This window comes from Megascapheus bottae, chromosome 4 (assembly GCF_031878675.1).
Source record: "Megascapheus bottae isolate mThoBot1 chromosome 4, mThoBot2.hap1, whole genome shotgun sequence".
In the NCBI taxonomy this organism is placed as follows: domain Eukaryota; kingdom Metazoa; phylum Chordata; class Mammalia; order Rodentia; family Geomyidae; genus Megascapheus; species Megascapheus bottae.
This window is the reverse complement of record NC_143512.1, coordinates 77,982,115-78,000,614: the sequence shown is the minus strand read 5'-3', so window position 1 is coordinate 78,000,614 and position 18,500 is coordinate 77,982,115. Positions and strand designations below refer to the sequence as shown.

At 38.4% G+C, this 18,500-nt stretch overlaps 1 protein-coding gene and 1 pseudogene across 1 annotated transcript in view; one reads left to right on the top strand and one right to left on the bottom strand.

Annotated features, from left to right (window-relative positions):
• Trio (trio Rho guanine nucleotide exchange factor) overlaps nt 1-18,500 on the top strand; it is a 289,249-nt gene that overhangs the window by 113,794 nt on the left and 156,955 nt on the right. The window contains exons 9-10 of the mRNA XM_090332122.1: nt 1,182-1,412; nt 14,691-14,813. Of these exons, the coding sequence (XP_090188248.1) occupies nt 1,182-1,412; nt 14,691-14,813 (354 nt within the window). The remainder of the gene's footprint in view (nt 1-1,181; nt 1,413-14,690; nt 14,814-18,500) is intronic.
• LOC150064667 (large ribosomal subunit protein uL24 pseudogene) lies at nt 16,432-16,867 on the bottom strand (annotated as a pseudogene).

Genomic DNA, 18,500 nt, shown 5'->3' with positions numbered 1-18,500 from the left:
CTTATATGACTCTCTTTCTGTGGAGCTCTTCTTTGATTGCAGTGGTAGGCTTACAGCTGTCTACACATCCCTACCAGACCAAGATGAGATTGAATAGCTTTCATTCACAGGATGTTAGCTTTCAGGAACTGGTTAAAATCTCTGTATATGTGACCAACTGAGAAAATGCAGAGTATACCCTGTATCACCTTGACCCTGACCAATCTCACCTTCCTGCTGAACTGGCCAGTGGAGTACGCCTGTTGTCATCAACACATCTAGCTAAGCATAGAATTTTAGTGGTCACCACCAAACTGTGTTCCATAAAATTGGAACATCTTGCCATATGAATTAATATTTACCTGTGGTATATTTTATTCTGTTTAAATTTTAAGATACTAATAATTCAGAGCTACTTGATGGGAAGAAAGAGTCTTTAAGTTAAAGTCTTTAACTGCTGTCAAGGCAGAAGGAGTTTCGGCAGGTATTTACAACTACAAGTAATTTTAAAGGAAATAGTCCATCAAGCTAAACAAGGCAGTGGAATGCACTAAAGATCTTCTTAACAGCACAGTTACTATACTAGCCCTGGAATGCTAAAGTTCTTTTACTTTAAGCCATTATTTTGGGTCTTAAACCACCAATACAAAATGACAACTGGATCCTGGCCGTCACAGAGTTTACCAAAGGCTTCCATGTGAGTTCATTAATATCCTTCTTCTAAGAATGGAGTAATCTGATCAACATTCAATCATTCTTTCTTTCTTTGAAATTGTTTATCTGGTCTCAATAACAGATACTATAACTGATTAGAAACGCCACACTACTCATAGTGGTGGAAGGTGGTGGGGAGTGTCTGTTGAGGGGATATAAAGATATTAAGCAAAGTTCTACCCTCTGAAAATTAACAAACAGCAATGAAAGGGTCTTTTGTTGTCACCAAAGCACTCAAATGCCACAGGCACAACCATGATCATTGCAGCATTATTTGCTAAGATATGGAATCAAACCAGATACATCTCAGTGGAAGAATGGATCAAGAAGGTGTATGTATATGTGTGTGTGTGTATATGTGTGTGTGTGTGTGTACGTGTACATATGTGTGTACAGTGCATACACATGCACACTGAAGTATAGTTTCTGCAGCCCATCCTGACGAAAGTAGTATATCTTAAGTAAATGCTCATTTACCTTGCTGGCAGGTGAGCCAAGATGGGAAGTCACTCCTTGACAAGCTGCAGCGGCCCTTAACTCCTGGCAGCTCTGATTCCCTAACAGCCTCTGCCAACTACTCCAAGGCTGTCCATCACGTCCTGGACGTCATTCACGAAGTGCTGCACCACCAGCGGCAACTTGAGAACATCTGGCAACACCGCAAGGTCCGACTCCACCAGCGGCTGCAACTCTGTGTTTTCCAGCAAGATGTGCAGCAGGTCAGTGCATAGATAGCCCTGTTGTACTCTTCTTCATAGTCAGCAGCTCTAAAATTAAAATTTGTCTGCTTTCCAATTAAACAGTGAGTTAATGATGTTTTTGTTTCTGTTTGGTAGATAGTTCACTTTTTGATACACAGTAGCTGTTTAGCAAGTGGTCATGGAATTATGACTGTTTCTAGGTGACAGTGGTATAAAATAAGAGTAAGTCCAGATTCTCAGGCAACATATGACCTTATTAGAGAAGGTTTTATGGAGTAAAGCCTGTGGGATCCTGTAAAATGCATTACGGCTTCAGTGATAAAGTAATAGTTACATCCTTATCCTAAAATGGAAAGAACATAAGGTGTAAGATGTCAGTTCTGGGGACAAAGAGCTGTGGGTATGCAGGGGTGTGGCATGAGATCCAGGAAGTTGGTCTGCACCCACAGCGATTTGTGCATAGTTCCGGTATTTGAATCTCAGATTACAACTTTCTAGAATCATCTGAATCAATGGGGTTTGGGAAAATGTTGTGTTTTGGTGAACACATTCTCCTTTTAATTAGTTAAGTCTATAGTTTAGAGTCTTTTTAATGGTCCTGTAATTTGTGATTTTCATATGCTATTCTTTGTTTATAGTGCTATTTTTTGAGTTCTCTGAGGATTATGTATGGGAAATACTTTAGGAATGATTGTTTTGATACTACTCAAGCTTCTTAGGTATGTCTTTTTTCAGTCCAAGAAGAAGCTATCTGCCAGAGAAAGAATGTAGAGAAGGAAAGAAGAGAGTGAGAGAATGGAACTTGCAAGGCTGAAGAACAGGAATACTTACATTTATGAGTTACTCAAACAAGGAATGTTAACATCCTAACTATAATTATGAAAAGGTTTTTCCTCACCTTCTTGATGTCTCTTGGATTAAGCATAATGAAATAACCTATATATTCTCTGAGCAGGACTCATCTCCTTTCCTGTGGGGGTACTTGATGGCTTAGGACTGCGTCACTGGATGGTGCAGAGCAGAGGATAACACAAGGAGAAAAATCTTTGGGGAAAAGGCTGAGGAGTACTAATCTGGCACTTAAATTTAAAAATAGCCAACATGTGGAAAGGTAATCATGATAATTATGAGGGCCAGTTCTTTAAGGAAGTGTTTTTCCTTCCTCAAGAATAGGAGTTCAGCCTGGTGCCAGAGGCTCACACCTGTAATCTAGCTACTCAGGACACTGAAATCTGAGGATTGTCGTTTGACGCCAGCCCAGGCAGGAAACTCTGTGAAACTCTTATCTCTAACAAATTACTCAAAAAAGCCAGAAGTGATACTGTGACTCAAGTGGTAGAATTCTTGCCGTAAGCAAAAGAAATTCAGTAAAAAGGATAGGGAAAAAAAAAAAAGAAAGAATAGGATAGGATATTATGTTAGGTTGAATGTCAGCAGAAGATACCATACAAATGTAAAAATGTAGCCTTATTAGTATTCCATAGAAAATAGTGCTCATTAGGGAAATGTTTCTTCTTGATTAATTGTCTGGAATGGTTTGGACCTGTTCTGCAAATAGGAAATTGTTCCGTTGCCTTGAGCAAAGAGAAACCAACCTGTAAAATTACTCAAAGCAAACACTTGAACAGTAGAATGTTAAAATCAAAAAAAGCCAGAAGTGGTGCAAAAGCTCAAGTGGTAGAGCTCTAGCCTTGAGAAATTCCAAGGACAGTGCTCAGGCCCTGAGCTCAAGCCCAAGACTGGCCAAAATAAATAAATAAATAAATAAATAAATGTCTGTGGAGAAATACTTGAAAGAATATGAATTTGATTTTTAAAACATGATTGTTTTGGCTTAGTAGTTGGTTTGGAATGGTAGTGAGGGATGTAAGGACAGGAAGATCATGAAAGCTGCTATTGTGTAGCACTTGTCACAAATCCCTATCAAAGCCTGGGTATATAGGGAGTGGCAAGTTTTGGTACAGAAATAGCCAGCATGTGTGCTGGCTACTAGCAGGACCGTTTCTTTGGCATTATTAACTTAAATGAGACTGATACCACATTTCCTATAATCAAATAATTAGTCTTATGTATTTCCACTATATGTCTAGTACTAGAGTATCCCTCAGTGAATGTCTGATTGAACTAAAAATTGGGTTCTGCATATATTTTAGTTTTCTATACTAAGCTAATATGGCTTTTTTTTTTTTTTTTACAGCATTTGTTCATATGGGGTAGTAGTCATGGAAGTAGTTCAAAGCAGGATGTTATTAGACTTGTTTTTCTACCTCACCTGTCCAGTTTGCCTAGAACTTGAGTTTGGGGGATTCAGATACTCCAGTATTACAGGGAGATGCATGGCCCTATGAGTCTACTCTCCTGGAGCAGGCCCACTCCCTAGCAAAACTCCTTAAGCAAGGAAACTTCTTGGAGAAAAGCCTCCTGTTTTCTCCTGGAACTTCTTGATGTATGAGCACCTTCCCTGTGGAACTACCTCATGAAAGAATTCCACGTTCCCATTGGATCATTCACTGTTTGGTAAACACAGCCAGATGTGGTGATGTTACTAAAATATCAATTACTCATAAGGCATAGGTAGGAAAATTACTTAAGTCCTGAAGTTCAAGGTCATCCTGGGCAACATATCAACATCCTATCAACAAAGTTTTTATTTTTTTAAATAGATTTTTCTAATCTACATGTCTTATTTGTTTTTTAAGCTGGGTGCTAGGGGCTCATGTCTATAATCCTAGTTACACAGGAGATGAAGATTTGAGGATCACAGTTCAAAGCTAGCCCAGACAGGAAGGTCTCTGAGTTTGTGAGATTCCTATCTTCAGTTAAGTAACAGGAAAAGCCAGTGCTTTGGCTCAAGTGGTAAATGGCTAGTTTTGAGCAAAATAGGCTGAGGGACTGACTGTGCCTGGGCCCAAAGCAAGCCTTAGAACCAGAAAAAAAAATTAATTATGTGATTCTCCAAGGACAATATATGTTAAAAGGCTTGAGGTTTCTTTCTCAAGAAATTTATAATCTAATTTGAGCAGGCTTCTCTTTTTTGTTTTTTGTTTTTGGTAGATGTTTAATAGAATTTCTGTTTTCTGGTCTTTGTTTACATCAGGTAGAAAGTTGCTGGGCATAAATTTGAATCGAGTCACCGAGTTTCTACTAGTGGTTATTAGGGATAAATGTAAGTTTAGCTTCCTCAGCCATTGTGTCTTCCCACCTTACAAATGCAGTTGGAGGGCATGTCTCTGCTTTAATCTGGAACAATTTTGTACATTCTGGAGAGCTTTCTCTATAGTCTCAAACTTCAAAGATTCAGTATAGAATGATAAATGAAAAGTAATGTAGTGTAGATACAGGTAACAATTGTCATACAGGAGTTGTGGGGTGAGGAAGAAGAGAGCACTCACGGAAAAGATAGAATCTGAGTTGTCCTTAAAGGCTACAACACAAAGCCAGTAGGTTGAGCAAGGTTTAATAGGGGTTTTAATAAGAGCAGAAACAGAAGACAGTAGAGCCTGTCCCAAGAGCCCCAGGCACCCAACAGAATGGAAGGGAGGGCATGAAGGTATAGGTAACACTGTACCTCCATGGTGAACTATTGAAACTTGGTTCTGGTAGCCTTCTTATGACATTGAAGGAACACGGATTAAGCTGCACTAAATGTCAGCATACTGGTGCAGGGTTGAATTGATTGTGAGTGGAGGTGGCGGTGGGTGAGGGAATAATGGTATATGGTATCAGCTTATCCCGTGCTCCATGTGTTCTTTCTCACTTACAAATGTCCCGTTCAAGCTCAGCTGGTTGTTGAGCTTCCGCACATCACCCCAAGAAACCGTGATGCTGTGTACTTGATGGTAATAAACAGTGATGGTGGGGTAGAATGCTCTACATGTCTCACAAAGATTGCTCTGGTCACTGAGGGAGCGAGCCCCAAATTGCAGTAACTGCCAAGTCTCTATGCAGATGTTCCTGCAAGTTTTGACACGCCTTGGGTAAGAATTGTGGTCTGCATGGGCAGACATCAGTGTTTCATTCACTGGGTTTCTCAGGTGTTTGGAAAAGCATATGCTCAGATTTGTTACGAGAAAGAATGAGTAGATGAAGAAAATTAAGAAATTCTCCTTACTTTTTTAAATTAAATATTCCTGTAAAGGAATATTTATTCATTTAGTCTGGAATGGTAGAGGAAGATTGACTTTAATATTACAATCAAGTAGTCTGAGAGATTTGCCTGGAAGAATGATAGGGAAGTTAGGGAATTATAGTGCATAAGAATTTTGGAAGCTTGTTAAGGTCTATAGTAAAAGGGCTGGGAGCATGGCCTACTGGTAGAGTGCTTGTCTAGCATGCATGAAGACCTAGTTCAATTCCTCAGTACCACTAGCCTTGAAGAATGCCCAAGGATAGTGCTTAGGCCCTGAGTCCAAGCCCTACGACTCACCAAAATAAAAAGATCTACAGTAAAGATTTTGATTCTTACTTGCATGCAAATACAGATCATCAATGCTGGAATTCTAGTAGTGGGAGGGAGGTCAGGATATACTAAAGAGGCAAATAAATTGATTTTAGGTCTATAGTCTTAGACTATTGCCCTTCAGCCAGCTTGACTCCATTACACCTGGCTCACCAATGAAGGAAGATTTCTTGAACCTTCCTGTTCATGTTCATAAAGTTATATAAGGAAGAAATTTTCCTCTCCCACTCACCAGAATCATCACATTTCCTTAACTAGAACATCTCTTCTGTTTATGTCTCCATAATTGCAATTTCGGTTCTCTGTTAATACACTTGCTGTGTGTAACTTGCCTGGGACTCTTTTCAAAAATTAAATACTAGCTTTAGTGCTCTTTGTGATATTCTAGGAGCCATTTTAAGAAAAGACTTTTCCACGTAAGAATGCATACTAAAAGAGGTGATTTTGTGTCTGTTTACTTATTGTTTTTATCATTTATTTGTTGTTTTTCTTTTTGTTAGTGGTAGGGTTTGAACTCAGGATCTGGGTGTTATCCCTGAGCTCTTTTGCTTAAGGCTAACACTCTACCACTTTACAGCTCCATTTCCAGATTTTGAGTATAATTGGAGATAAGGGTCTCACACAGACTTTTCTGCCCAGGCTGGATTGAACTGTGAGGCTCAGATCTTAGCCTCCTGAGATTACAGATGTGAGCCACCAGCAGCCAGCTTTTTTTTTTTATTATTATCATTATTATTTTTTAAATACAGTCAACAAAGAAATGGAATAACACGAATACCTGATAGAGAGGCTGTAAGCTGTTGTGGCACCTGAATGGCACTACTTTTTCTGCCAGTTCCTCAAAGCCCACAGATTTATGTTGACCTCTGTCCGCTTCATTTCACCCAATTAGTCTAAAAATTATGCACATCAAAGAATTGGAACTGGAACCTATCGTTTTCCAAATGGTAGCCACACCCCAGAAAAGTCCAGGAATGTGGTCAAAACTTCCAAACAGCCCCGTAAAGGTTTCTGCTACTTTACTGCTCTTAAGTATGAGAAGATGCTTAACATCTGAACTAAACAAAGCGTAAAACCTACAAGCTACTTAAAGAATGGAGAAGAGGTGCTTTTCAGATAGTGAGGGAAACCCAGAAGCTGCCCATAGCAATGAGGAAAGTAGTAATAGGTGGAGATGTTTTTCTTGGATTGTAATCTTTGAAGAGTCTGTGGAAAGGTGAAATGCTGAATACACTGACTAGCTTGTGTCCTGGGCCCCTGCCAGCATCCACGCTGCCACAGACCTTGTGAAGGATCCTGTGGCTGGAGCTGATTGGTATAGTTTCTGAGTCTCCCTGGAAAGGAAAGAACTTGAACAAGACTCAGCCTTTTGAAATAAAAATTGGAATAAAATGTCAGCCAACTTCAGGTAGAATGAGATTTTGGATTCCACTAATTTTAAATTAAAAACATGTTGATTTTTATTTTATAGGTAAATTTCTTTATCACTGTAGCATTGAATGTTCTTACAACAATGGAAATCATTGGCCTTCAATAAAAATGAATATGGTCTAAGCAAAAACCCTCCTTCTTGGTTACTTAATTTCACCCCGATTATATAGTCAACATCATTAGTAATACCACTGATTTGATGATCAGTAAACTCATATGCAGTATGCCATTTAAAAAATTTATTTCAACATTAACTGATGTAGGAGTAAGTACAATAAATGAAATCAGGGTATTAATTTTTGTTTTATACAGAGTTGAGCATGGATAGGGAGAACATTTATACTTTGCAAATGAAAAATGACTTCACATAAAAATACTGAATATTTTAGTATTGTTCGAGTTTGACTCATACTTTTGAAACAAAATACAGAATTAGATGGGTTACTATTTCAATTATGTACATGGAATGTGACCTAGAAGGGGCATTTTTTTTTAATATGAAGCTATATTAACAGTTGCTTGTATCTATTCTCTAGATTTTCTTTAAATCTAGTGTTAGCAGTAAAAATCGGTTTATTTAATGTGTTCGCGATTATTTTATGTAAGATTTCTTTTTTTACAAATGGCCCTCTTCAAGATGTAACTCCAATGATAGAAAAGTCTCAAACTCTTTACAGACTTTGATACGATGTACTGATGGCTTAGGAGTATAAGATTGACATTGAATGCTGAGTGCTGGTGGCTCATGGCTATAATCCCAACTACTCAGGAGGCTGAGATTTGAGGATCACAGGTCAAAGACAGCCTGGGCAGGAAAATCTGTGAGACTCATATCTCTAATTAACCACCAGAAAACTAGAAGTGGAGCTGTTGGAGTGCTAGCCCCCTGGGAGTGGGGGAGGGAAGCTCAAGGATAGCACTCAGGTCCTATGACTGAGTAAGTATGTGTATGTTTGAATCATTTGTATAAGTTCAAATCCTACAACTGACTGACTATGTATACATTGAGAATCTGAATCTTTTGTCTTTGGCAAGTAAACTTCCTTATGCCTTATTTCTAACGTAAAAGGGACAATAAAGCTGGCACTGGTGGTTCATACCTGTAATGCTAGCTACTCAGGAGGCTGAGATCTGAGGATCATGGTTCAAAGATAGCCTGAAAGACTGTGAGACTTTTTTTTTTTTTTTTTTTTTGGCCAATTCTGGAGGTTGAACTCAGGGCCTGAGTACTGTCCTTGAGCTTTTTTTTCTCAAAGCTAGAGCTCTACTACTTGAGCCACAGCACCACTTACGGATTTTTTTTGTATGTATGTGTTACCGAGGAATCGAATCCAAGTCTTCGTGCATGCTGGGCAAGCACTAAGCCAAAGTCCAAGTCCATGAGACTCTTATCTCCACTTAACCACGAGAAAACCGGAAGTGGCGCTGTGGCTCAAGTGCTAGAACAGTAGCCTTGAGCTGAAGACTTCAGCTCAGGGACAGCGTTCAGAGTTCAAGCCCATGACCAACAAAAAAAAATGGAGGGGGGGCAATAATCTCTCCTGGTACTGGTAGCTCAGGCCTGTAATTCTACCAGGAAGTGGAGATCAAGAGGGTCTTGGTTCCAGGCCAGCCTGGGTGAAAAGTTTGTGATACCTTATTTCCACCATTAGCCATACAAGGGTGGTATGTGTCTGTCATCACAGTGGAACAGGAAGATGAATCCTGGATGTCCCAGGCAAAAACCAACACTCTTACCTAGAAAATAGAGCAAAAGAGGAGATAGCTTAAACAGTAGTGTGCTTACCACCGCCCCCCCCCCAAAAAGTGTGAAAATGAATTCAAACCCTAGTTCCATGAAGAAGAAAGAGAGGAGGCCAAGATGCTGGCTGCTCTTGTTTATTTGTAATTCTTGGGAATAGAGATGATTTAAAGTTCAGTGTGTTTCAAAGTTCAGAAAGTATCTTGTATGATACATGGTACATCTAGCAGGGTCTGGGTAGCCTAAAAGAATCTGCAAAGACTATAAATAACCCCCGGTCAAGTTCTCCTGCCACATTCTGTTGCCAACCTTAGAAACAAGTTTTGGAAAAGTATTTGGAATTTTAGGAGACTGTATTCTCCTTGCATGTACAGCACAGAAGAACAACTCAGTGCTGAAGCCAATACACATCATTTGGCAGGGGTGTGTAGCATGATGATGATTAAAAAGACTGTTTCAATGAGTATCTGAAATAAACATCTACACTTTAAAGGAACATCATGTTGGTCTTTGGAGGGCATGTTATGAGCTGGTCTTTTTGAGAATTTATTTCCTCTTTGGTGAAGTTTAGTATTTATCCCAAGTAATAATAATAACTTAGTTGCAGAAATCTACAAAACATGGTGAATATTTGGTGATGGAATTTTAATATAGAGACTATTTTACAGATATATTTACAGGTTATACAAGATTTCCAGAACTCTATCATGGGTGTATGAGTATGAGTGCCTATGGCCTGTCCTGGGTATTTATTTAATAGCAAGTTGGTAAGTGTTGGCTGATTTTCATTTCTTACATACAGCCTTAACTGTAAGTCAAAAATGACTTTTATCCTCCCAACTTGTACTGCCTGTATGTCAGTTGTGTCAACTCAACGAAGGGGCAATATACACTGCAACTAAAGACTGCTGTGAGGGCAGGCTTACCTTTGTCCAAGTCTGTAGACTGCCTCCTCCATAAAGTAACTGAAAATTATGGTCCTGTGTTGCATCTGTTAAATGGAGATTGGGATTGTTTCTACCATTGGTAGACTATGAGAACCATGGCTTTATGTACATACAGCCTATAGGTCACAACCAGGGAGTTAGGCTGAGCTTGATTCATGATTTCCTATACATTTAGCTTAAGTACTTGTATTTTAAGTGTGGCCATTGTGTTTTGCCTATGGCCTTGACCTTGGAGCTGTCATTTGTGTCCATTAGAGGGCACCAGTGTACAGGGAACTGAGTTGATACTATGTTGTCTGATCTAAGAAAGTGTGTTTGGTTCCCAGCTTTTCTGTTTTGTTCTTTTTGTCAGTTGTGCAGCTTGAATTTAGAGCCTAGATGCTGACTGTCCCTAAGGTCTTTGAGCCACAGCACTGGTTTTCTGGTGGTTAAATTTTCCTGCTCTGGGCTGGCTTTGAACTGTGATCCTCAGATCTCAGCCTCCTGAGTATCTAGGATTACAGGCACGAGCCACCAGAGTCCGGCTGCTTTTCTGTTTTAAAGTGAATAATTTCATAGGCATGTATTTAACAATTACAATAAATACGTTGTTTTTTCCAGCTGTTTGTTGATCTGGAATCTCTATCCATACTTGTAAGAGAAACAATAGATTTGTAGAAGAGTTTGGGAATATTTGCTGGATTTTATAACTGTAGCAATTATTGTAATAATGTGTTTAGAATTTATTCAATTTGTATTTGTTAGAAGAAATCAAATTTCATTTGTTAGTTACATTTCTGTTGGAGGGAACTGCTAAAAGAAAAATGCAGAAGCATAGAGAAATGTTCATTATGACCCCGAGTGGTTGATTCTCTCTTAGTAGCTTCTATTTTCAACTCCTGGAATATTTTCATTATGCTTTTTAAACACTGTGTTTTAAATCTTTTAAATACTATGTTTCCTTCATTTTTAAAATATTTATATTTTCCTTTTTCAAATTGTGCCCTTATTTCATATTTCTATACAGTTGGAAGTAGTCATCAGATACATGCAGCTTTCTGATGGCTTATTTTAAAGTTAAGAGATATGTGGATTCTGTTATAGGTTTTTGTTTGTTTGTAGTGTCTCTTTAATTCTTCATGCAGATCTTACAGGTGCTGGACTGATGCCTAGATGTTACTTAACTACCTCTAAATCTTCAGATTTAAAGTATTTTTTGCTTCCCCTCTACAAGGTCTTAACTTCATGCCCAGAGATATATTTCAGTAAGCATGCTCATTCTTAGAGGTACAGTGGGCATAAAATTGAGACATTCCCTTAGGGAGGAATAGGACTTGTGTTTTATAAAGTATGCTAAGAAACTGATTAAAAAAAATAGTTCAGCAGCTTTGGATCTGTCATGAAGTCTGGTAGAGAATAATAAATATAGCACTAATGAAGGAAAAGGAGAAGGACTCCTTTGTTATCTTGTGTTGAGTGCAGTAAGTGAAACCGAATGCACTGTCAGTTCATTGGAAATGAGACAGACATGAGTTATTTGCCTCACTGATGTCAGGATGCTTACCCAAGATATTATCAAGTACTCACAACCCTCATGATTACTACCACCGAGAGGAAACTGAAGCCCAGAAAGGTTACAGATTATTCTCCAAAGTAAGCTATCAGCTTCTGTCTTTGTACAGCTTCCTGACAATGAAGTGGTGGCAGTAAGAGGGCTTTCAGAAGAATTAGCGATCCTTGATAACAAATTAGATTGCACTGACAGAGCACAGCTGGACCAATAAGAATTACTGTACTAATGAATGTGACTGGCAGAATGCTGATACTGACAGAAAAGATTTAGAAGTGAACTGTAGTTACAAACTAGGTGTGTAGTTACATATACCTTTGGACTGAGCACCTACTGCCTCCCTACCACCCAACCTCTGCTTCTGATTTCAGCTGCTACCTGTTCTGCAAGGGTCTTTACTAAGAACCAGAGGTTGATGAAGGTTTGCAGACAATTATGTGAAGTACTAGCATACAGAATAGCCATCAAATTTGAAGAGCACTGGTATTGAGAAGTAGGGATTAAGTTTGTCTCTTTTCCTGTCAGCACAGCTGATCTTTCTATGATTCAGTTGACCAAAGGCAAGATACCCCTTTTGTGGCAATGAATCACAAGTTGAGCCTGTTTTATTTTGTCATCATGGAAGGCTGAGGCGCCTCTTTCTAGGTTACCCTTCAGACCACTGTCTTTGCTTGGTTTACCACATTTTTCTTCCATTCGTGATCTTTCAATTTGTGGTTCAGGTACCCAACATCATCTGATTGCTGTGTCCCCTACAATTTTATGTTGAAATGTAATCCATCATTTATTGGTATTGATAGATAGAGCCTTTAGGAGGGGATTAGATCATGGCTTAACCTTCATGAGTGTATTTAGTGCCTTGTAAAAAGAGGACTGATGGACCATGTGCCACACTTCTGCCATATGAAGACACATAGAAAGTAACTTTAAGGAAAGAGCCCTTGCTAGATACTGAATCATCTTGAAAGTGTTAGGCTCCTGAACTATTCCCTTGATTACAGATAATCTGTCTAAGGTATCTTGTTAGAGCAGCTTAATGAACCATACTTGCACACATTGAAAGTGTGAGTCTTCAGCTCTTTTTTTCAGGTGAGAGGAGTACAGTCAATACGTGGCATTGAACATAGGTACTTGGGCTTGCTAAACAAGTTCTTTACATCAGACCTTTGCCTCCAGCCCCATTTTACCCTCAGTGGGTTGTTTTTAAGAAGGATTTTAAATCACTCCCTGCTTGTTCCTGGACCTACTCCCTCTGTATTAGGCTTTCTGTTGTTGCATAGTATACACCATGGCATCGATTCCCTCTGTTGAGATGGCTCCTCATGGGCTTGTCTGTCCAGGCAGTTTAGAAATTAGAGCATAAGCCACCAGTACCACTGGGCCTTTAACAGTGTTTATTAATTTTGGTCGATTGTAAGGCTTGAACTCAGGACCTGGGCACTGTTCTGGAGCTTCTTTGTGTTCATGGCTAATGCTTTACCACTTATGCCACAGCACCACTTCTAGTTTTTGAATGGTTAATTAGAGATGAGTCTTAGGGGGACTGTTCTGCCCAAGCTGGCTTTGAACCTGGATCCTTAGCTCTCAGCCTCCTGAGTAGCTAGGATTACAGATGTGAGCCATGGGCACCCAGCTGCTTTTAGCACTTTCATAGCACATTAACAAATATATTTTAAATTTTTCTTCAGATAAATGTTTTTAGAAATTTATTTACTTATTCTTTTGTGCTTTTCAGTCAAAGAAAGACAGTACAAATTTGATGTAGTACAAATATTTGTTAGACACTGTCACTGTCCTACAATTTCTCAGGAAGAAATCCAATGAACTACTTACTGAGTTTCAGCTATGAATTCTAAAGCATCAAGTTATACTACTTTGCCTTGTTTTAAAAGTACATTTCAACTAACAAAAATCTTTAAATCATTAAGTTCATGGAATGCTTATTTTTTTGTACCTTCTTGTTTCATAGAATAAATTATCCTCCAAGACCAGGGTTGAGACATGTCTTCTGTTTTCTAAGGGTTTACTTATATATTTCGATCTTGTAAAGTACAAATAGGGGAAAAAACTTTAATTCTTTTTAAATTGTATTTTATTGTTGGGATAATGTATAGAGGGGTTACAGTTACACTCATCAGATAGTGGATACATTACTTCTTGAAACTTGATACTCCTTCTCATGTTTTTGTCCCCTTTTCCCCCACCCCTCCCTTCCCAATCATATTGTTTCCCCCTTCCCTTCCCTATTTCAAATTAACAAATAAACCTATATATAAAATACTGGGTAGCCAAGTCAGATAATAGATTCAGTAACCACTTGAGATTAACCATAAGGGGGAAAAAAGAAAAGAAATAACCTCACATATACATTAAGAACAATAATCGCAAAGATAAAAATTGTTTCCATTTCCTAGAGTTCATTTCGTTTAGTCTCATCCTGTATGACCATATGGACATAGCTTTTGAGCTATTGTGATCCTCTGCTAGGAGAATCCTAGATGTGTACTAATTATTGCAAATGAGGGAAACTATGGGGCCTATGTTCCTGTGGGTCTGGTTCCTGTGGGTCTGGTGTACTTCACTTAATATGATTTATTTCCTTACGAATGGGGCGATGTCACTCTTTCTGATGGCTGAATAGAATTGCATTGTGTTTAAGTACCATATCTTCTTGATCCATTCGTCTACTTAGGGGCTTCTGGATTGGTTCCAGATCTTAGCTATGATAAATAATGTTGCAGTGAACATTGTTGTGTGAGTGGTTTTAGTATGCCCTTGTTTCTGGATATTTGGGTAAATTAAACCTTAATTACTTGGGTTGTGAAGCTGTAAGTCGTCAGAAATTACCTTGTTAACTGGTTTTGAGTGTTTCGATAACTGCTCTAATGCACAAAACCCAGTCTGTTTGGTGGCAACTCAGTTGTACATAAAATGAGGTGAGATTCGTAGAAAGATTTATTTAATACAAGACTCGAGCAGAAAGATTTACTTAATGCAAGACTTGAGCAAAGTTGTGGTAGGGAGGCTGATTTGAAGTGCATTTATCAAATGTGTTAAAATTAGTATCTTAAGTACTTTGTCCTGGTTTGCTAATATCTTAATGGATTGACAACAGACTTCACTGGGCAAGGGAGGCCTTTTTATGATATGTGGTGGCATTTCATTGTAGGTGCTGGACTGGATTGAAAATCATGGAGAAGCTTTTTTGAGCAAACACACAGGTGTGGGGAAATCACTTCATCGGGCCAGAGCTTTGCAGAAACGCCATGAAGATTTTGAAGAGGTGGCACAGGTAAATCAATTCCTTTTCCTGTTTTCTTGCCTAAATACCTGTGTAATTGGTTTTGAATCCCAGTCTTAACCACCTTTGCTAGATATATTTGAAATAAAGATATTAAACACTAATTTCAGGATAAGGCTGTCTTTGTCTAGGCATGATTTAAATCAGTACATATTGAATACTTGTGTCATTATTGTACTACTGTTTGATGATGTTTGTCATATTTTGATTCATAGTCAGAGACTAATAGTACTTAAATTCTTTAATGATGGAGCCAGCATTGACTTTGCCTTCTTTGCAGCTGTGCTAAGTGTGTGCTTTTAGGAAATGAGGGCTAGTGTCTAGTGTATTCAGTGGTAGGATTGATGAAATTTGAGCATTGGCTATAATAATGCTCACATGCCATGTGACTTTTACAAGTTATTTAAGCTGTTTGAAGTTAGCTTTCTAATCTGAACAGACCCTCTTCCTCTTCTCCTCTATCATCCTTCCCCTCCCTTCTTTCTCATATGTATCATTGTGTGGGAATTATAAGAAAGTAGGGAAAGTTGTCTTGAAAAAAGAGAAGAATCTAAATTCAGACAGCATGACATCTGTGAAAATATTTTAGTGGCTTTTCTTCAGTAATCATAGACTCTGGAGGATAGAGTAGAGTCTGAATCTTGGATTCTATATTTAACTGAATTATCTTCTAACAGTGATTGTAACATAAATAAGATGTAATAATCTGTCCAGAAAATTAGTAATTTCAGTAAATGGTAAATAGATTATGCTTGTTAAAGACTAAAGATTTTCAGATTGAAAACAACAGACAGAGTAGTTCCTTTTTATTAAATATTCAGTGGGAACATCCAAAACATAAAAATACCCAGAAAGTTTGAAAGTATAAAGTGAATTAAAGAAAGATCATTGGAAAATAGTAACTCTTAAGAAAACCAAGGAGAATGCTCAGTACTTGGCTGCTATTGGGAAGAGTTTCAGTCCTTGTCAGCGCCTGTTGCTTCTGGGATTCCAAGGCCCTCTCTGAAAGTTAGAAATTCTGATACCTGTAATAGGAGCTACTTGGAGATTGGGAGGGTCACAGTTTGAGGATAACCTGTGCAGAAAAGTTCACAAGACTCCTTCTCATCTGAAAGTTAGGTGTGGCTTGAAGCACCTATATTCTAGCCACAGGGAAAGCCTAAAATAGGCATGTCATTTCCCAGAAGTTCACCCAGGCAGAAAACAACACTGTATCAAAAACAACAGCTCAGAAACCATACCTGCAGCCTGTCTAGCAAGTGCAAAGCAATTGAATTCAAACCTCATTATTACACAACCCCCCCCCCAGCAAAAGACAAAACAAAACAAAAAAACCTAAAAGTAAAAAAACTGGGAGAAGAACAAGAATTATGTCACATGGTGCTGCAGCAAGTCTGCCATGGCAGGCTCTTACTTTAATCTCCAGTACACACCCTTTCCCCAAAAAAAGATTAGGTGGTTTCTGGGCATTGTGTTTTGCAGGTTTCTTTATAAAATTAAAATTAATTCTGAATTGATTTTAGCTTACTGATCTTAAATTAGCAGTTAATTTTTTTCACATAGTAAACTTTTTTTCATTTTTTTTTAAATGAAAGTTGTATAGATTACTTCATTCCTGCATCTTCTCAATTGTTTCTTCCTTGTATTTGTCCTTTTCCTTTCCTGCTAGGTGGGATGTGGCTTTCTGCGCCAGGATATTTTTGTGGTCTTTGTCCAGTTTCAGCCTGATAATAACCACCTTGCTGGGGTGATGTCCATGTGGAGAGTGGTGCCATTGGCCCTTTCCCGCTGTCCTCATTCACTATAGATGACATACATCCTCCTGTAAACCTGGACCACTCTGCCTACCTGATAACCATTATAGAGTGTGCTTGTACAACCTGCACCTTTTTATTCTTTTGGATGGACATAGACTACACATTGTACTGTCTCAGCTATTTGGAAAGAGGGGAAGACATAATCTTCCTGTGAATGTGGGAAGGTGCATTGAGATGCCTTTTCCAGTTCTTGCTTCAGTCAGAAATGACAAAGGGATTGAGCATCATTTTGGCCTCTCCTGATTCAGCAATGGCTGAAAAGAGGATAGTGAACTTCTTAAAATGAGTAATTTGTGACAGTGAAGTAACATAACCAATTTAAGGAGGAAGTAGTGAAAGCCTATGGTTGAATTCACTGAAAATGAACTAAATATAGACTGATTATGTAGAACAATTCTAGTCTTCTGGGAAGGAGGAACCCAGAAAGAACCTCATGTTTACTTACTTTAAGCAAGTCATATGGCCTAGTGTAACTTGTGCAGGCACTAGATTCACTGGAACGCTGGTTTTCAGCATTCATTTCAGACACTGGTGACACTTTCTGCTCAAAAGCACTTGGATCACTTTTGTAGTCTCTTTTGCTGAGCCAAGAACTTCCCTGTGATTAAATATGAAGATGCTTTATTTTGTGCAGTGATTGTGAGTAGATCTATCTTGTTAAGTGAATCCATGCTGATTGTATTATAGTGTGTGGTATGTACAATCCTTGTGCATTTTCATTTACTAGTGTAAAAAGGAAAAATGCTTTTCAACTGAAGCTTTTTTCCAAATGACTATTGGAAAAGAACTTGCTTCCTAGCAGTGATTTTTTAAAATTTTTTTAAATATTCTCAGTCAGTGTTTTTTTGTTTATTTGTTTGTTTTTTCAGTCCTGGGGCTTGAACTCAGGGCCTAGACACTGTTCTTGAGCTTTCTCAGGGTTAGCACTCTAGCATTTGAGCCACAGCACCACTTCTACCTTTTTCTGTGTTTGTGGTACCAAGGAATAAAACCCAAGGTTTTGTGCATGCTAGGTAAGCACTCTATCACTAGGCCACACTTCTGGACCTTCTTTTTTAGATTTAAAAAGCTCTGTTAGAACAGGTAGAAAGTGCTAGTTTGGGGATCAAGTTAGCTTTGGGAGCATAGAAATGTCCTACTATCAGTGAATCTTTGTCATATCGTCTTCCCATAGGACCACTTTTTGAGTGTTTAACTTACTTGGCTTCCTTCTACTTATCACCTGGGATTCCACTTGCCTTGTCATAAATTCATTCTCTGAAGTCATTCCTCAGTTCTCTTGACAGCTCTTTATGTATGCCATAGAATTACCTTGTCTTACTGGATCAGCAGTCATTAAGGAAAACAAATGACCTTGAGTTCATTCCAGATTTTTAGAAGATACAGATGTGTCCCCTGAGCTCATTCATCATTAGGAAGATAGTATATCCATGACATGTGGACATATAAATGCATCTACATTCTTAGTGGGCTCTAAATTTCTGCTTATATGCAGTAGGCTTTCATTTTGTACTGTTTAGTTCTTACATTAGGTATATTTTTTAAGTCTTGTAAAGTAAATTAATAGTGGGAAATTTAGGGAAAATTATTTTCTTTAAAGAAGAATATCCTTTAGTTGGTCTTAAATCTTTCTAGCAAGTTTTGTCTCATTGTAAAGTGATACCAATCCTCCCTTCCTCCATTTGCTATAAGAATTCGTTTTTTTTAAATAGTCCCTGACACTAACAGCTGGTCAGTGCACGCACGTCCTTGGCATAGAATATTTAGACCGTTTAAATTATCTAGGCATTGGATGAACATCAACATGGTATTTTAACCCCAGGACCTAGCCCAGATTGATGTTACAGGTACATTTACCCCA